Source organism: Leucopleurus acutus, assembly GCF_964270905.1.
Source record: "Leucopleurus acutus genome assembly, chromosome: 1".
Taxonomy (NCBI): Eukaryota; Metazoa; Chordata; class Mammalia; order Artiodactyla; family Delphinidae; genus Leucopleurus; species Leucopleurus acutus.
In genome coordinates this window covers 2,566,222-2,585,228 of record NC_139142.1, presented here as the reverse complement: position 1 = coordinate 2,585,228, position 19,007 = coordinate 2,566,222, and the positions used below count along the sequence as shown (strand labels likewise).

Sequence of the window (19,007 nt, the reverse complement as noted above, 5' to 3'; positions counted from 1 at the left end):
CCCCTTTGCCTTGCTCGTGCTTTGGATCCCTTGTCTCCTGGATCCTGTGTCTTCCTCTTTCTGTCTCTTTTTTTTGGTGGAGTTTATCCTCCGGTCGGTTCCTGAGAAGGGTCTGTAGAGGTAACTTTTGGACGCGTTGTGTGTCGGAAAGTCTTTGCCCACATTCATCCTTGACCTTGTATGAGTGTAGCAGTCTAGGTTGGAAATAGACTTCCTTTAGAATTTTAAGGTCTTCTTCCATCATCTCCTGGTGTCCAGTATTGCTGTTGAGAAGTTTGAAGCCATTCTGATACCTGATCCTTGATATTTGACCTGCTTTTTCTCTCTGGAAGTTTGTAAGATCTGTTTGTTCCCAGCGTTCTGAGAGCAGAGAGTGATATGTGCCTGGGGGAGCCTGTTTTATCCTTCGTGCCAGGAGCCCTTTCAGCCTGGAGCTCACGGTGTTTGTTCTGGGATGTGTCCTGTTCCCATGCTGGCAGTCACCTTCTGGCCTCTGCCCCTCCCATTTCTGTGTCCTCTTTCTGGGCGTCCTGCTTTCGTACTGTGGACTTCCTAAAGTGGCCTCTGCTTTTCTTACCTTTTCTCTATTTTCTTTCTCTTTATGTTTTTATCTTTCTTCTTTATCCTGCAACCCCTCTATTGGGTTATTTCTATAAAAATATACACACACACATACATACACACACACACAAACATACACTTTTTTTTTTTTGGGGGGCCACACTGTGAGGCTTGTGGGATCTTAGTTCCCTGACCAGGGGTTGAACCCAGGCCCTCGGGAGTGAGAGCATGGAGTCCTAATCACTGGACCGCCAGGGAATTCCTCTGTGATTATATTTTAAATTTCTGGACGCTCCTTTTGCTGTTTCACAGTGGTCGAGTCTTCTCTTGCCCTCAAGGACGTTTTTGAAGTTTCTTCCCATGCGTGGTCTCCGTGTCCCTTGAGTTGCCTGCTTTCTGTCTCTCTGCTGTCTTCACGCAGGGCCTTTCTGTAGACGTTGGTGACCTTGGTGTAAGCGGGGGGCCCACAAGCCTGGCGGGGGCCCCTGAGCGTGCATGAGACGTGCTGGCTGCGGTCTCTGCGCGGCGATCGGGCTGTGTGATTTGCTGGGGGGGTCCCTGCTCTCAGCTGCTGAGTCCTTTCCTGCTCATTCTCCACTTTCCAGCCTCCAAAGTTGTGTGGCAGTTTTCTCCTCTTGTCATTATCCTTGTGAGATTTGAACTTAAACAAAAACAAAAAACCTCTTCCACTCTCGCTGTAGTGTTGTTTCTTTCAGAAGGAACTGCAAGGATAGATGCGTGTGTTCCTTCTGTTATGATTGCCCAGGAGGCTGTGGGCTTTTCAAAGCTCTGCAGGTGATTCGGACACACACCCAGTGCTGAGAGCCATGGTGTAGGTCCTCCCTTCCAACTCCGCACTCGTGGTGGTAGGGCTCCTCGGAGGATGCCCCCTCCCTCCTGTCCATTTTCCTTTAATCCTCTGAGCATCTCTGAGTGGTGTCGAGGTATCGGTGGAGCTCTCTGTTACACACTGAGTCGCTGATGAACACAGTGGTGCTGCCTGCAGGTGAGGGAGAAGACCTCCAGAAATGGAGTCTAACGCTGTTGGACGGAGCGGCCCCACTCTGAGGGCAATTGGTTTCTGCCACTTCTTTACTTTTTTCCCCACGTCACCTTTTTTCCCATGGCTCCATTTGAACACCTGTTGTTTTGAGCTTTCATCCCTTCAAGCCCTGTTCCTAAGAAACATTAGCCTTCCCTGGGTTATTTGTCCCTAAACCTTTCTTCTCATTCCGGAAGGCTGTGACCCCCAGTCCAGGGCCGCCAGGGTACGGATGGGCCTCCCCAGACCTGCAGCAGTCCGCTCACCAGTCTCTAACACCCGATGACCCAGAGATTAAAACAAACACCCAGGGATCTGTCCCAGCTGACAGGTGTGTGCTAGTACCAGGAAGCGTCTGCATGCGGTCCCAGGGGAGCAAACCATAGGGTCACCTCCAGGGACCTTTCCCTTCTGGGCTTTGCTGCTCTGGACGGCCAGTCCCAGGCTGCCTGGGCAGCAGCCGGTGAACAGGGCCCCAGCACCAGGCATTCAGTTGAGCAGCTGAATGTGAGAAGCTCTTGGAGGCACCTGCACCCTGAGATAGAGTTTCTGCAGACCTCGTATCACAGCAACGCTGGAGCCCTGCTGCTGACCACGGGCACAGTCATCCGGGCTGGGGTCTGCTCCCCAGTGGTGAACAGAAAGAGTGATCACGGCCGACTTCACCAGCCCCTGCTCAGGAAGAACGGAACGTAACAGCTGCCCAGGAAACCTGTTTGTGAGTGTTTTTCTTTAGCACATCCCCCTGCAATTAGCAGATGCTGTGTCTTGCTGGATTCAGACCAGATGCGGGGGCCAAGGAGATTGCAGGAGCCGGCGCAGGAATCCCCAGGGGGGAGGTCCTCTGGCTTTGCAGTCGGCCAGCTAGAGGAAGAAAGAAGCAGAGGAACTTTGCTCCCATCCAGAGCCCGGCATCTGGTGGCCTCGCTCAGCTGGGTCAGCAGTTTTAGCAGTGCAACTCATTCTCCAGATAAAATCCTATACTTCAGCCAAACGTGTTCCACCAGTACTGGCAGAGCTGCCCCCGTGCACCTGCCCTGGGTGCCTGCCACAGGGGTCCAAGGCAGCTCGCAGAGCGGGGCTCGCAGGTCTCGGGGGAGACCACTGGGCGGCACAGCAGGCCCAGGGCAGCCAGAACTGCCATGTCCCAGACACAGAGCGTGAAAACCTGGTAGGGGAGCCTCGCAGGTCACCTGCTCATCCTCCAGCTGAGGACACAGAGCCCGAGGAGGAGGGGGTCTGCCCCGGGTCACGCGCTGAGTTGAAGGCCAGAGTGTCTGAGAGCCTGCTGGTACTTTAAATACAGGCTGTTAACACTGGTATCCAGGTTTGAAGCTTATGTGAAATGAGAAGGAATAGACCAGAGGCAGCACAAGGATCCCCTACAGGAGAAAACACGGAAGAACTAAAATGACCCGACAGACCTCAGAAAGTGCAACAACTCTGGGGCCACGTGCCCAGGGACAGCCTGAGGGCTTCCCTACAGCAGCCTCGGGGTGCTTGGTCCAGACCCCAAATCCTCAAGGAAAGGCAAAGTTCACCGTGTGTCACAAATGTTAGGTGGATTCAAGGTTCATTAGGACAGAGGGAGGGCACAACTTGGAGGGGAAGGAAGTGGGACTGGCCACCGTGAGGGGTTAGGGTTTCTCTCCAGAAGGCGTCTTTTGTGGTGTGGTCTGTGATGCTCTGCAGGCTCTCCGATTCATCCGCCTTGGTGTTTCTGAAACATTCCTGCTGAATTTTATCCAAGGTCACATAAAGTCCATACCAGAAGGATCTGTCTAGATAAACATTACCTTTGGTTGCAAAATTTTCAATTTTTTTTTCTTTTCTCCTGGATTTATTCACATTCTGGCTGAGGGAGGTGTGTGTGTGTGTGTGTGTGTGTGTGTGTGTGTGTGTGTGTGTGTGTGTGTTTCTTGGGACAAAGGCTCAGTCTGCTACAAGTCTGGAGAACTCTGGTCTGAGCCCCAGAGCCATGGACAGGACCCTCACTTCTCAGCCTTAGTTTTGTCAGTTTTCTCACCCAGGATATGAGGGGGTTGGGCTTAGCTGGTCTCCTGCATCCTTTCCAGCCCCAAATCGGTTTTGGTGAGACCTTGATTCAGAAAAGCCAGAGCTTTTTAGTAAGAGGCTGTGTTTTCTTTTGAGCTGGAGTTGCTTGTGCTGCCTTCCCTCTCCTCACGTGGGGTTCCTGAGCCTTGCTGCCCCCCGATATGCCAGTTGCATGAGGGTTTCTTGAGCAGAGGCTCTGTGAGACCAGGCACGCTTGGAGCTCTGCGGGCTGTGAAAATGGAAAAGCGTGACGGATTCCGAGTCTGCCCAGCCCCTAGGGGAGTGGGGTATGGGGGGCACACTGGGGAAGGCCTGGTGGGATGAGCCTGGATGGGGCCCCTTTGGGCTGGGAGATGGGGCAGGGGGTCCTTCAGGAGGCCAGCGAAGCAGGCAGTTTGTGAGCAGGGAGGGTTTTCGCAGCAGTCTTGCAAAGGGGAATCCAGAGGTGGGGTGCAAAGTCCTGTTTGCTTAGAGCCAAAGCCCAGCGCTGTTGGGCCTGGCCAACCGTGAGGCCAGAAAGGGGGTGCTGCTGGGAGAGGGTGCAGGGCTGTGGGGGGGTGGGGGTTACCCTGCAGGTAGCAGGGACCGTGGCCAACAGTGCAAGACAGTTAGATGCCCAGTGCAGACTATCCTGCAGCCCCAGGTAGGATGGAGACCAGTTCGGAGGCCCCTGAAGCAACTGAGGCCACACACCACAGGGGCCAAGCTTGCAGTCTCACGAAATTGGGTAGAAAACCAATGTTAGTGAAAATAGCTGAGGGAGGGCTGGACAACTTCTGGGTTGCACACTTCTGCCTGCCTCAGCTGCCACCAGCGGAGGGCAGGTGACCAGTGACCAGAGCCATCAGCTGTATCTCTCCATTGTCTGTGATTACCAGAGTCATTTATCCTATGAGTGTGTGGTCTTTTTTTTTTTTTTATTGGAGTATAGTTGATTTACAAATGCTGTGTTAGTTTCTTCTGTACAGCAAAGTGAATCAGTTATACATATACATATATCCACTCTTTTTTAGATTCTGTTCCCATACAGGCCATTAGAGAGCACTGAGTAGAGTTCCCTGGGCTATACAGTAGGTTCTTATTAGTTATCTATTTTATATATAGTAGTATGTATATGTCAATCCCAATCTCCCAATTTATCTCTCCCCCCCATCCCCTGGTAACCACAGGTTTGTTTTCTACATCTGTGACTCTATTTCTGTTTTGTAATTAAGTTCATGTGCATCCTTTTTTTAGATTCCACATATAAACGATATCATATGATATTTGTCTTTCTGTGTCTGACATACTTCACTCAGTATGACAATCTCTAGGTCCATCCACGTTGCTGCAAATGACATTATTTTGTTCTTTTTTATGGCCGAGTAACATTCCATTGTATATATGCACCACATCTTCTTTATCCATTCCTCTGTCAATGGACATTTAGGTTGCTTCCCATGTCCTGGCTATTATAAATAGTGCTGCAGTGAACACCGGGGTGCATGCATCCTTTCAAATTATGGTTTTCTCCAGATATGCCTAGGAGTGGGATTGCTGGGTCATATGGTAGTTCTGCTTTTAGTTTTCTGAGGAAACTCCATACTGTTCTCCATAGTGGCTGCACCAATTTACATTCCCACCAACAGTGCAAGAGGCTTCCCTTCTCTCCACACCCTCTCCAGCATTTATTGTTTGTAGACTTTTTGATGATGGCCATTCTGACCGGTGTGAGGTGATACCTCATTGTCGTTTTGATTTGCATTTCTCTAATAATTAGTGATTTTGAGCATCTTTTCATGTGCTTTTTGGCCATCTGTATGTGTGGTCTTCAGAGTGTGTGGTCTTACCACAACTAACTTAGTGACTGTAGTCCGAATTCTTGGGGGAATATACGAGACGAGAAGCTTGGAGTCAGAGTTAACAAGTACTGTATGTAACTCGAAAACAAGCTTGTCTTGATTCCAGGAAACACGGAACCTGCCACATTTCCAGCTCACGTTATCTAAACTCAGCTGTATTTTTGCTGCATCTGGCAGCTAAGATGAATCCCTTAACCTGAGAACGGTCACTCTGGGCCCCCAGGCCGGTGTGCACAGCAGCAGAACCTTTGGAGTCCCAGTTTGGGAACAGTCCATCACGTGAAAACTTCACCCCTTAACTTCAACATCATGTCTAGTCAAGATCTCAGTTTATAAATTGTGGAGAGTCTCTCAGTTAATGGGAGAGAGTAATATCCTGTAACACTGGTGTTACTTGTTCATAGTAATGAGTAACTGAGTGCTTATCTTTTGAGAACATGGGGTGTTTATAGTCACGAACAGCCCCTTTGATTTGTAAATATCAAAGCAGGTTGGTGGCTGTGATCTGGGTGCTTCCAGAAAGGGGGTGTGGCTCCCTCCCCATCACCCGCACTGCAGCTTATCTTTAAAGGACACTTAAAAATAAGCAGGAATAGGCACACACCCACACACACTCACACACTTGCACACGTGTACACACACACACATACTGTCTCACAGACTTTGGAAGCACACCAAGATTATACATAATTTTTTTAGCATTTCCAAATGATGTTAAATCTTAAATTCCTTATTTATTCCATTTTACAAATTGCATCCTTCTTTCTTTTTTTCATTTTTATGAAGTTTTGAATATGAATAAACCAAAATTCTAGCCTGCCTGCTTCTTTTTCTCATTGAGATTTTTATTGTGAAAACTGCAGATTCACTTGCATTTGTAGGAAATAATAGAAACCCTGTGTACCTTTTACCCAGTCTCCCCCAGTGATGACATCTTGCAAAACAATAGTACATTGTCACAACCAAGCCTGTCTACTTTTTGTTTTTTAAAAAATTGTGGTAGGGGCTTCCCTGGTGGCGCAGTGGTTAAGAATCCACCTGCCAACGCAGGGGACACGGGTTCAAGCCCTGGTCCGGGAAGATCCCACATGCCGTGGAGCAACTAAGCCCGTGTACCACAACTACTGAGCCTGCGCTCTAGAGCCTGCAAGCCACAACTACTGAGCCCGCATGCCACAACTACTGAGCCCACATGCCACAACTACTGAGCCCACGCGCCTAGAGCCCGTGCTCCGCAATAAGAGAAGCCACCGCAGTGAGAAGCCCGCACACCACAACAAAGAGTAGTCCCCGCTTGCGGCAACTAGAGAAAGTCCAGCACAGCAACGAAGACCCAACGCAGCCAAAAATAAATAAGTAAATAAATTTATTTAAAAGAAAAAAAAATTGTGGTAAAATACGCACACATAAAATTTACCATCAGTGGCACTCAGTGCATTCGCAGCGTTGTGTACCTTTTATCACTGTGTGATTGCAGAGCAGCTTCATCATCCCACAAGGAAGCCCTGCACCCAGTGGCAGTCCCTCTCCGTTCCTCCCGCCCCACAACCCCTGGCAACCACTAATCTGCCTTCTCTCTGTATGGATTTTTCTCTCCTGGATGTTTCATATAAGTGGAGTCATACAATATGTGGCCTTTTGTGATTGGCTTCGTTCACTGAGCATCATTTTTTTAAAAACTATTTATTTATTTATTGGCTGCGTCGGGTCTTAGTTGCAGCACGTGGGATCTTTCATTGGCTCTCTAGTTGAGAGGCGTGGGCTTAGTTGCCTCACGGCATGTGGGATCTTAGTTCCCCAACCGGAGATTGAACCGGCGTCCCCCGTATTGCAAGACATTCTTAACCACTAGCCCACCAGGGAAGCCCTGAGCATCATGTTTTTGAGGTTCATCCATGTTGTATCAGTATCAGTACTTCATTCCTTTTGTTTTTCTTTTTTGCGGTACGCGGGCCTCTCAGTGCTGTGGCCTCTCCCGTTGCGGAGCACAGGCTCCGGACGTGCAGGCTCGGCGGCCATGGCTCACGGGCCCAGCCGCTCCGCGGCATGTGGGACCTTCCCGGACCGGGGCACGAACCCGTGTCCCCTGCATCGGCAGGCGGACTCTCAACCACTGCGCCACCAGGAAGCCCTCTTCATTCCTTTTTATTGCTGAATGCTATTCCATTGTATGGATAAGACCACATTTTGTTTACCCACTCATCAGTTGGTGGACATGTGGATTGTTTCCACTTTTTGGCTATTGTTAAGAGTGTTGTCATGAACATTCGTGTAGCTTCTGTTTGGACATCTGTTCCAATTCCTTAGGTATATATCTAGGAGTGGAATTTCTGGGTCGTATGGTAATTCTATGTTTAACCTTGGAGGAACTGCCGAACTGTTTTCCACAACAGCTGCACCATTTGACGTCCCCAGCAGCATATGTGAGAATTCCTGTTTCTCCATATCCTTACCAATACTTGTTTCCCATTTTCTTTTTTTAGCCATCCTAGTGGGTGTGAAATGATGCCTCACTGTGGTTTTCATTTATATTTCCCTAATGACTAATGACATTGAACATCTTTCCATATGTTTGTTGGCCATGTGTACGTCTTCAGAGAAATGTCCATTCAAGTCCTTTGACCTTTTTAAAGTTCAGTTGTCTTTTTGTTATTGGATTTTATTTTATTTTTGTTGTTGTTTTTGTTGGATTTTTAAAGAGTTTTTAATTCTGGATACTAGACCTTTATCAGATATATGATTTGGAGATATTTTCTCCTATTCTATGGGTTTTTTCACTTTCTTTATGGTGTCCTTTGATGTACAAAAGTTTTTAATTTTGATGAGGTCCAATTTATCTTTTTTGTTATTGGTGCCATATCTAAGAAACCATTGCCAGATTTAGCTCTTACATTTATTTATTATTTATTTATTTATTTATTGGCTGTGTTTTTGTTTTTCGTTGCTGCACGTGAGCTTTCTCTAGTTGTGGCGAGCGGGAGCTATTCTTCGTTGCGGTGCGCGGACTTCTCATTGTGGTGGCTTCTCTTGTTGCAGAGCATGGCCTCTAGGCGCTTGGGCTTCAATAGTTGTGGCATGTGGGCTCAGTAGTTGTGCCTTGTGGTCTCTAGAGTACAGGCTCGGTAGTCGTGGCGCACAGGCTTAGTTGCTCTGCGGCATGTCGATCTTCCCGGACCAGGGCTTGAACCCGTGTCCCCTGCGTTGGCAGGCAGATTCTTAACCACTGTGCCACCAGGGAAGCCCTTACATTTATTTTTGATCCATTTCAGGTTAATTTTATATACCATGTGAGTTAAGGGTCCAGCCTCATTCCCTTATGTGTGTGCTGTCCAGTTTTCCTAGCACCATTTGTTGAAGACTGCTCTTTTCTCATTGAATGATCTTGGCAACCTTGTCAAAAATTACTTGGCTATATAGATTTATTTCTGAACTCTCAATTCTATTCCACTGATTTATATGTCTATCCTTATGTCAGCATCACACTGTTTGATTACTGTAGCTTTATAACAGTTCTGAAATCAGGCAGTGTGAGTCTTCCAACTGTGTTTTTTATTTCAGGATTGTTTTGGCTGTTCGGGGTCCCTTGTAATTCCATACGAATTTTAGGATCAGCTCTTCCATTTCTGTAAGAATACCAGCTGGGATTTTGGTAGGGATTTCATTGAAATCTGTAGATCGCTTTGGGTAGTATTGCCTTGTCTACTTCACAGTGTAGAGCACTGTCTTACAGAAGGTAGCACACAGAAGGAGGGCTTGTTTAGTCACTTCTGGGCTCCAGCCCCGAAGTCTGATGTGGAAGGTCTGGCCCCAAGCCCAGGAATGTGCCAGTTTAACAAGGTCCCCCACGAGTCCCAGGGACTCCAAGGTTTGAGAACCACTCTGGCCTTACCCACCTTCCCTAGGGAGGGGTCTGGGCTTCAGCAAGAGCGAGTTTCCCAGTTTGAAAATGGCCAGTTCGTGGGCAGGAGCAGTCTTCACAGCTACTTCCTGTTCAGCCCCCTCCTGGCATTTTGGCCCTGCTTGACCTCTGGGAGTAAGGTCATTGGAATGTGTTCCAGTCGACTTTCGTGAAGCAGCATTTCTTGGGCCGAGTTCAGGAGCTCTCGGGGTGGCAGAGGGTGGGTGACATTTATGGAATCTCCCTGTCTTTTCCATACTGCCTCTTCTCCCAGAGGCCAGGGTGGTATGCCTGTCTGACCTGCACTGAGTCCTCGATTCAGCTGGGAGGTTCTCTTGTTCATTGCGTCTTGTTTCTTGCCATCAGACCTCGGATACATTTCCAAACCTCTCTCTGTCTGAGCACCTCTGATCTCAGGGCCCTGGGGCCCAGCAGACCTTGCTGGGATCTGCTGAGGAGACAGACCTTGCCGGTGGTGCCCGGCCCTGCCCTGCCCACTCCAGCCTCGGCCCTTCAGGCCGCGCTCCCTCCTGTGCATACGCTCTTGCCCCCCGGCACACGCCTCCCTGCCCTTCTCTCCTGGTTCTTTCCTGATCATCCTTCAGTCTCACCTCGCCGACAGCTCCTAGGGCAGCTCTGCCTGACCGCCTGTCTGATCCCAGGTACGTGCTCAGAGCACCACGTTCTTCACCGCTGTAGCTCCCCTTACCTGTGGCAGCCTTACATGTCCTCGTGTGACTGTCTGATTAACGACGTGTCTCTCACCAGACTTGAAAATCCAGGAGTCAAGAAGACTGATCCCCAGCACCCAGCACCGTGCCCGGCACGGGGCAGGCGCTCAGCCTAACGCCTCCTGGGTGGTTGGGGCTGGTGGGAGGGCGGTGGAGGCGCGGATGGGCGGGTGCGGTGATGGGTGGGCGGGGTGGGCAGTGACAGGTGGATGGATGATGGCTGAGTGGCGGGCTGGCTGGCTGGCTGGCTGGCGGGGAAGCACCAGTCAGTGAGTTTCCAGAACCTCCTTCCTCTCCACTTTATCAGACAAACACTCCTTGGGACCTGTTGTGTGACTGTCCTTCAGGACACACAGGTGACTGAGATACCTGGAAAAGACACAGAACATCGCCAGGGCTGGGACCCAGTGTCCCAGAGGATGGTGGCAGCGTGTGGGGCTGGCGGGGGCGCCTGACAACTCTTCTGTGCCGCCTCTCCCCTCCCGGGACAAGACCTTCTCTGAGGAAGAAGTCCTCTGCTCCTCTCCCTGCCTCCCACCCCCCAGCGACTCCAGGACTTCACCGGCCCCTCCTCCCCTCCTGGAACCTTAACAGCCCGCCTCCCTGCGTCCCTCCCTCTCCCACGAGCTGACTTGTTCAGGTAGCGCCCCAGCAGCCTTGTTCTGCCCTGTGGCCTCTTCTCCTCTTAACCCTTAGCAGTCTGGTTCAACGGCCCTGGCTGTGCCCTCCACCGCCCCTCTGCAGACTTCCAGGGGCTGCTAATGGGCTCATTTTGTGTTCCTCCTGACCTCTGAGTAACACCTGCTACCACTGCCCAGCCCTTCCCGCCGCTTCTTTATTATCCTGTTAGTTAAAGTGTTTTCAAAGAGCCCCGCCCCCACCTGCCCACCACCACTGGACGCCAGAGTGACCAGTGGGGCATCTCAAATGCCGAGGCCTGGGCCCTCCGGGTGGTTGGCGTGAGCAGCCCGTGCTGAGAATCAGAGTGGGGACAGCGTCTCCTGGGTCCTGCCCAGCGCCCCCAGCCGAGCTGTCTCTCACCTGGATTATTCCACCGGCTTCCAGCACGGGACTCCGCTCCTTCCAGCTTCCCTGAGGGCGGTCTTCGCGGTGTCCGCTCACATCACTTCTCTCTCCACACCTCCCTTAGCACGTCTGCTGCCTTCTCGCCTCCACCTCCTCACTCACCGGCCTCCAGGCTGGCGTGCCCCTGCTGGGGCGGCAGGGTCAAGGACCCCCACCCCTACCCCATTGCCGTGGTGTTCCCCTGGCCCCTCTCTCCCCGTCACGTGACGCAGCCCTGGTGTGTTTGCCTGGCCCACCCCCGGTGAAATGGAGGCTCTGTGAGGACAGAGGCGCGTGGTTTGTCTGCGGGGAGGTTTCGCCGGCACCCAGCATCTGAGGTGCTCGGCGTTTGCTGAGCAAATGACCGCGTGGCTTCACAGGGAGGTGTGTGTCCAGGAAGCAGCCGACCCGAGAGCTGCGGGGGTGGCATGGTGTCCCGCGGAACCCAGCCTGGGAAATGCTGCAGGATGACACCCCTCGTAGGATGTGTCCATACAGGTGCCTTGCTCATCCTCGTAATGTGCAGTCAGCAACGTCCCTGCTTGTATTCCAGCTGCTTCTGCTCTCCTGTCCTTTGAGAACTGACTTATGTCCTTGCCCCTCCCGCTGCCTCCCCTGGGAGTGAGGTTCAAGTCCCGTCCTGACATCATCGAGTTTGGGGGTGGGGGGCAGCGGCTGCCCTCATGCCCTGAAAGCCCGCCGAGCTGTACACTTAGGGTTTGTGTTGTTTTTTAAAGGTGTGTGACCCTTCAGTAAAAAGCTATCTTTTTATTGGATGAGAATAAGTGAAGGGCTGGGCTTCCCTCAGAGGGAAGCAGGGAGCCTCGTGTCCATGCCCCCCTCAGCCCGGGCAGGTGTAGCTCCCCCGGCCAGGAGCTGTGTGGGGTTGTGCAGGGTGGGTTGCAGCCTGCCCTGTGCACGAGGGCGTGTGGGGGGAGGGCAGGCCGGCCGAGGCCCTGAGGAGGCAGGGGCGTCACGCCGAGGAGTTCCCGCTGTACTCTGGGCAGTCGGGAGACGTGGCAGCGAGGCAGGCGGGCAGGCAGGAGGGGTCCCACAGTGTCTGGGCACCCTGGTGACTGGCGGGTGGCAGGCAGGACCGTGCCCAAACCGGGCAGTGGGGCCGGGGGACCGAGGGGGTCCAGGTTCAGAGCTGTCCAGGAGATGACGGGCGCCCAAGGAGGGAGAGGAGAGAGAAGGGGCGCCGACCCGCCCTGGCCGCCCAGTGGCGGTTCTCCTCCCGGCCCTCCTCCTCCTCCGAGGGCTTCTCCCCGCCCGCCGGCTCTTCCCTGCCTCCGCATCACAGTGTCTTCTCTGTCTTCCCACTGCACCACTGCCCGGAAACTTCGTGGCTTCGAGCAGCGCTTTACTACTCGTACCTCTCAGGACTCTGGGGCTGGGATGCGGGCAGAGTCCAGCATGGACGGCTCCTCCCTGCTTCACCACGGCCGGGCCTTTGGGCCCCGCACACCTCTCTCCCCTCCGCGGGGCCTCCGCACCGCAGACTTCTCCATGCCGGCTGAGTTCTGAGAGGAGAAGCTGACGCTGCCTGCTCCTCGAGACCAGGCTCGGCCCTGCCAGCGGGATGCTTCCGCCATGTTGTTTTGGTCAAAGTGAGAGGGCGGATTCCAGGGGAGGGGCACAGACCCCCGTCTCTGTCTCCGTAGAGCGGAAGTCACAGCCGCACCAGCCATGGGAAAGCGGAGAGCGCTTTCAGAACCTGTGTTCTTGCCTGGAAAGCATTTAGGATGCTCCTCAGCTGAGAGCGCCCATGAGTTCTGATCGCATCTCCCACAGGCACACAGGGCGTGTCAGCCGCGTCTGTGCCCAGCGTGGTGTGCCGATCGATCGCAGGGCCGTCCATCCGCTCCCCGCAGCCCCTCATCCTCTCTGGAGCGGTGTGGGGGGGGGGATGCTGGGCCTAGGGCACCCCTCCCCGCACGCGAGGCCGAGCGGGCTCACTGGCCGCCTTGCCTGCCGGTTCCTGTTTCCTGCGAAGCTCGTGGCAGCTGTGCACAGTCGGCCTGGCTCTCGGCCTGGCCCTGTCTGTATGCCAAGCAGAGCAGAAGAGGGGGGCTCGGGGGCGTGAGTGGGGAGACCCATGTCCACAGACACCCACCTCGACCCCTCCCCAGGCTGCCCAGCCACCCTTGATCGAGCTCCCGGGCCGGTCCACACACCTTCTCCCCGCGGACCCTCTGTCCCAACACTCTCAATGGCAACTGCGTTTTTTGGTGTCTTTTACCTTCATAACTTATAAAATTTAACTTTTCATTTTGAAAAACTTCAGACCAACGGAAAACTTGCAGATTTCAGTAACTCCCATAGCCTCAGGTCTACCCAGAGTCACCCACTGCCAACACTGGGCCACGTTTGCCTTCTCTCCGAGCATGAAGCTGTGAACAGGGGCTTGTGAGGACCCTCAGGCCAGGCCCCCGGCCACCTCCCCTTCCCCTGTGGCACCTGCTGTCAGTCGCTGCCCGTTAACGCAGCCCGCCCCTCCTGGCCCGGCATCCCGCAGGTCTCCCCATGTCCTTTCCTTCTCCTGTCACCTGGCCTATCTTTGTTCCCCAGGACATGCAGCACTGAAGAGTTGGGGCTCCCTGCTTGGTGGGAGGTCCCTCAGTCTGGGTCTTCGGGGCGTTTCTATCCCTGTGAGGCTGTGCTCTGGGGACAGGCCTGGTCCCCCCACCCCTTTGCCCGCCGCTCCTGCCGTGCCGGGCTGCCCTGGGCGGTGCGGGAACTGCCCTCCCCAATCATGTGCGCCCACCTCCTTCCCTGAGGAAAGGCCCTTCCTGCTTCCAGCCCGCCGGGGTCGCCCTGGTCAGCGTCCACTCCAGCCCCAGCGACCAGATGCTGTGGGCCCTGGACAGCAGGTGGAACGTGCACGTCCGAGTTGGGATCACCGAGGAGATGCCGGTGGGGACCGACTGGGAGCACGTGCCAGGTAGAGGCGCTGGGTGGGCGGTGGCCACTGCGGCCACACTGGGGCCTGGTTTGTTTCTGAGGCTCTGCTGAGGCAGGTGACAGCAAGCGTCTACCTCAGTGTTACCCAGCGTGGGCACCCCACAAGCAGAGCGCCAGCCCCGTGTCCTTGGGGTTCCTTGTCGGATGACCGTTTCCGGACCGCCTGGGCTCTGGTCCTTGGGTCTTGGGCTCTTGCAGCCTTGCCGGCCCTGCAGACAGGGCGTCCTTTCCCTGGGCTCCCACTCGGTGCCCAGCCAGGGGGAGAGCAGGCTTGCGGGGAGGGTCGGTCCGTCCCTTCCGCGGCCGGGGCTGAGGGCAGACAGACGCTCCGTTTGCCTGCAGGGTTGCAAGCCTGCCAGCTGGCCCTGAGCGCCAGGACCGTGTGGGCCCGCTGCCCCAACGGGGATCTCGCCCGACGGTACGGCGTCACCGACAGAAACCCTGCTGGAGACTACTGGAAGAAGATTCCCGGGCACGTGACGTGTTTCACAGGCAGGTGCCAGGGCGCTGGCGCTCCCGTGGATGGCGTCGGTGGGGCTCTGGCCGTGGGGTGGGGCTCTGGCCGGGGGCTGGGGCGGTGCTGCTCCCACAGGGCTGGTTCACCCACACGGGAGCCCATCCCAGGGTCACACCTGCCGGGGGCCACGCAGCACCCGGACTCTGCCAGGGTCTCCCGGGAAGAGGACGGGGCGCCGGGCCGCTCCCTTGAAGGCCAGGGAAGCCGAGGTGCCGGTCGGGGCATGCCCGGGGCCCCACCGCTAGGCAGCGCGCATGCAGACGTGGAGCCAGGCTGGGGAGTAACGGGCATGCGGCTGGCTCTTGTCCCTGCAGTGACCTTGTCAGACGAGCTGTGGGCAGTGGGCCCCGCCGGCTCCCTCCTGCAGCGGCTGACTAGGACTTTCAGCCACTCCCACGGCGCCCCGAGCAGCCAGGCCACCGCCCCCCACCCCGAGGACCTGGACGACGAGTGGGAGGTCATCTGAAGGAGCTCTCGGCAGAGAGGCCACCGAGACCCGTGTGGCGGACACGGGCGGTTTTGAGTCGCTTGCCCTTGGACGTGCCTCGCCCACTCTTGTCAGGCACGTCTAGCCAGGTGGGACGCTCCGCTCTTGCTTTCCTCCGTATTTGTTTCCGTCTCGTTCCAGAACCCACAGCCTTGGCTGAGAGGTGCGGAGCCGTTGCTGCAGCAGCAGGGCCTCTGACTCCCGCTGAGGCCGTCCCCGAGCGGGACGGTGGCTGCTCCAGTCGCATGCACTGTGGCACCGCCGTCTGCTGTGGTCACCTTCCCCTCGCTGACCGCTCCTGGGCCCGTGGAGCCCAAGGTCAGTGCCGTCCATCCGCCGAATGTGTTCCTGGGATGGCTTCGTCTCCACCACAGGGTCCCCCCACCTCCTCTCTGAGACGCAGGCCCCAGCGCCCATTCCCTGCTGGCCACACCAGATGGGAAGCCAGCTGTGCCAGGACGAGGACACACGCATAGCGACATGCACACGCCACACACACCCTCCCTGCCCGCTCCCAGGGGGCCGGGCTCGCCTCCAGCAGAACTGTAAAGGCCAGTGGGTGACCCGGAATACGGAAGTGTGCGTGTGTATCCGAGGCAGGTGTGGTGGGTCGTGGGAACCTTAGCCATGTTCGTGACATAGGAATGTCGTAGGGTGACACTCAGCCCTGCTGCTGGTGACGTCGTGAAAACCAGAAGCACCTTCAGAGGATGAATCTACTAATTCTTGCCTTTTTTGTTTGTTGTATTACAAACCTACATGAGATACCTCACTTGAAATCAGATCTTACAAATTTAGAAGAGAAATGTATTTTCTGAAACCAGGGGAAGGCCTTCGATTCCTTCCCCCGGTTTATCCTGAGCCTGCACTGTTCTCGGCTGCAGCTTCAGAGGATGGACACCGCCCTGCGTGTCCTCAATGTGTGGGGCAGCCATGGGACCTGCCTGCTGGCTGCGAGTGGCAGCCAGACATTGTCAGCGGGCATCTGGGTGGGTGCCCAGCGAGGTTGAAACTGGGGCCTGCTGTGGCCACGTCAGACTTCAGTCCATGGGCTCGGCCTGCAGTGCCTACCCTTGTCGCTGGCATCTGAGCTGTAGGACTCTGCAGCCCAGCCAGGCATCCGCCCTGAGCCGGCCATCCCTCCCTCTTGGAGGCAGTCCCACGGAAGGACTCCAGCCTGGCTGCTTTTTTTAGCCTGCCCTTGGCCCGGGGCCGGTTACTCAATGCCTGTTTTCTACTAAGCAGGTGTGTCCGGGAGCCCCCAGGCCACAGGTGAAGAGCGATAAGATTTGTCTCTGACAGGACCCAGCTAGCCATGAGGATGGAGGTTTTCCAGGTCTAAATGAGGACAAGATGCTGAAATCCCAGACCTTACTTACTACTTCACTTTTATAGAATGCGTTTTTTCAGAAGTCTGGTGACAGCAGAGGGAGTGCAGGTGGCTGAGGCTCCTCTTCTGCGTATGTTGTGCCTTTTGCCGGGCTCCTCAGATGGCAGAGCTCTCCTGAACCCACGGGACTTTAGTGCAATTAACCCAGTCTAGTTAGTTTGATACTTTTAAACTACTTGTAGCCTCAGTGCTTTGTACAGTTTTCTTTTTTTTTCTTTTTTTTTTTTTAAGTTGTGCTTTGAGACAGTGCAATAAACTAGACTTTTCCGAGCCTAGTCGAGTCTGATGTCTGAGTGGTGAGAAGGTGCCCTGAGTGGGCACTCAGGAAGGCTGTTCCCACTGGTGCTGCAAAGAATCTGCTGCTGGTGTTGCCAGCCCAGCCCCACGGCCAGGAGGGTGTGGGCAGACGTCATTTCGTGACCAGTTTGCCCGGGGGCTGTCCTGGGGGAGTGCCACTGCAGAGGTGGCCCTGGGGAGGACACTGTACTGTGAGGCAGAGCACAGGGCCGCTGTGGGCAGGCTCTGGGAGCTCGAGACCCTGGGCCTGAGTCTTCATCCAGGACACAAAACCAGACACCAGAAGTGCCCTAGTGGAAACCAGCACATGGAAAAAAGATCACGTTCACGACAGCAGCGGGATGCGTCACGTGCCGGGAAACAGCCTGAACAAGAAATGTCAGACTCGGTCGAGAGCTGGCCAAGCTCTACTGAAGACTTCCAAGAGAGCCCGAATTGGGAAGGCAGTTGACATTCCTGATGGAAGACCACAGCCATTGTGCAAAGAAAGACACCAGTCCTTTCCAAAGGCATTTATGGCTTTCACTCAATTTGTCAAAATCCCCACTGGGATTTTCTTTGTTGGGGGTAGGCAGAGAAGAACCCATAAAATAATGTTCATACCCACAGACACACCCCCCTTGACTGTGCCAGATATGCTGTGAGGGTCTCACGCGTGCAGCTTCACGTCCTCAGTAGGGCCCTGAGAGGTCAATACCATTAGCCCCAGTGAGACTCAGAGAGGCGAAGTAACTTGCTTAAGTCAGCACAAGGAGCGCTGGGATTGGAGCCCAGCTCGGTGGGACTCCAGACCTGCGCTGTCTGATGCCACTTCACTGTCTTGAGAAGAAGAAACAGATGAGGATTGCCAGGAGCAATGACAGGGGCCAGCAAACGAAGTGGGATGTGGATGGAAGGGCCAGTGACGTTGGGCAGCCCAGCGAGGTCCACGGGGAGTTAACAAGGTGAAGGCGGCACGCAGGTGAGAGGACGGGACAGTGACTTCACAGTTAACTGATGCGGCCCGCTACTTAACCATTCAGATGAACATTAAGTGGATTAAAGAGTCTTAAAACTAGGGGGCAAAAAACTATCTGATTTCTGGATGGCAAGCACTTTCTAAACTCAAAAGCAGTGGGAAAAGTCAGAGGAAAATACTATATAGATTTGATTTCTTCAAAATATAAAGATGCCGTGAATTAAAAACCCCGCATAAAACTAGAAGGGGAAATAGTTGCAACAAGTCGGAGGAACACCGAAGACACACGTATGGACAAAGGAGATGAAAGGGCACTGCTTAGTGCACGCCCAGGGCAGGCGTGCACATGGAGCAAGCGGGGAGCCCCCGTTGGCACGGCCCTTCTGGGAAAGCCACTGGGCCCAGCAGCAGCCTTAAAACCCTCAAGTCCCGGAACTCCTACTTCTGGAAGCCTGTCCTCAAGAACAAATCCTAAGTCAGGGTTAAACATACGGCGCAGCATCGTTTGTAATTGTGAAACACTAAAAACAACTGACATTCGGGAGCATTCCTCTCATGAAACAATATGCAGATGTTAGAAAGCACGTGTCTTCCCGGGGGATGTACGTTCTGAGCAGTCTGTCATGCAGTTTCATCATAGCAGCGTTAAGTCTCTTGGGCGTGGTAATGATCACGTGAGTTTGTAGGCGATCATACATACAGGGAGAGGTAGATAATGCCAGTGGACACGTTGTACTCTGCTAACTTTTGGTGGGTTTGAAATCTTTTTCGTAATTCCAGGGCGCAGAGGAGGGGCAGAAAGACACTACACAAGCAGCTGGTCATGGTGGTCACCTGTAGTGTGTACCTTGTTGTATCTTTTGAATTTGAGCCATGTAAATGTGTTATTTATTCCAAAAATAAATAAAATTCACATTTTAAAGACTCAGTTCTCTCTAACATCAGCTCTTTATCTATCAGCGCTAGCTGAATCAAATATCACAAAGTAAACACCAAAGGCTTCTCAAAAATCGTATTTACACAGTGTTTTACAGTATACGGAAATGCTTACTCTACAGTGTTTTTAAATACTAGATTTGATCTGATGTCATGTGAAAAAGTACGCATAGAAAAAAAATTTGAACATATGTATATATGTGCATAGACAAAAACAGAAGAAAATACACCAAATGTTAGTAGCAGTGGTTGTTTGGGTGGTGGG

General features: G+C 53.8%; 1 protein-coding gene across 2 annotated transcripts in view; it reads left to right on the top strand.

The window, feature by feature from the left end:
• Nucleotides 1–18,715, top strand: part of TECPR2 (tectonin beta-propeller repeat containing 2) — a 98,891-nt gene extending 80,176 nt beyond the window's left edge. The window contains exons 18-20 of one of the 2 annotated variants that reach the window (XM_082838130.1): nt 13,996–14,137; nt 14,500–14,649; nt 14,989–18,715. In XM_082838130.1, the coding sequence (XP_082694256.1) occupies nt 13,996–14,137; nt 14,500–14,649; nt 14,989–15,140 (444 nt within the window). In that variant the 3' untranslated portion in view covers nt 15,141–18,715. Of the gene's footprint in view, nt 1–13,995; nt 14,138–14,499 lie in introns of both variants that reach the window. The other variant, XM_082838129.1, reaches the window with a different exon arrangement.
• The last annotated feature ends 292 nt before the right edge of the window (nt 18,716–19,007 follow it).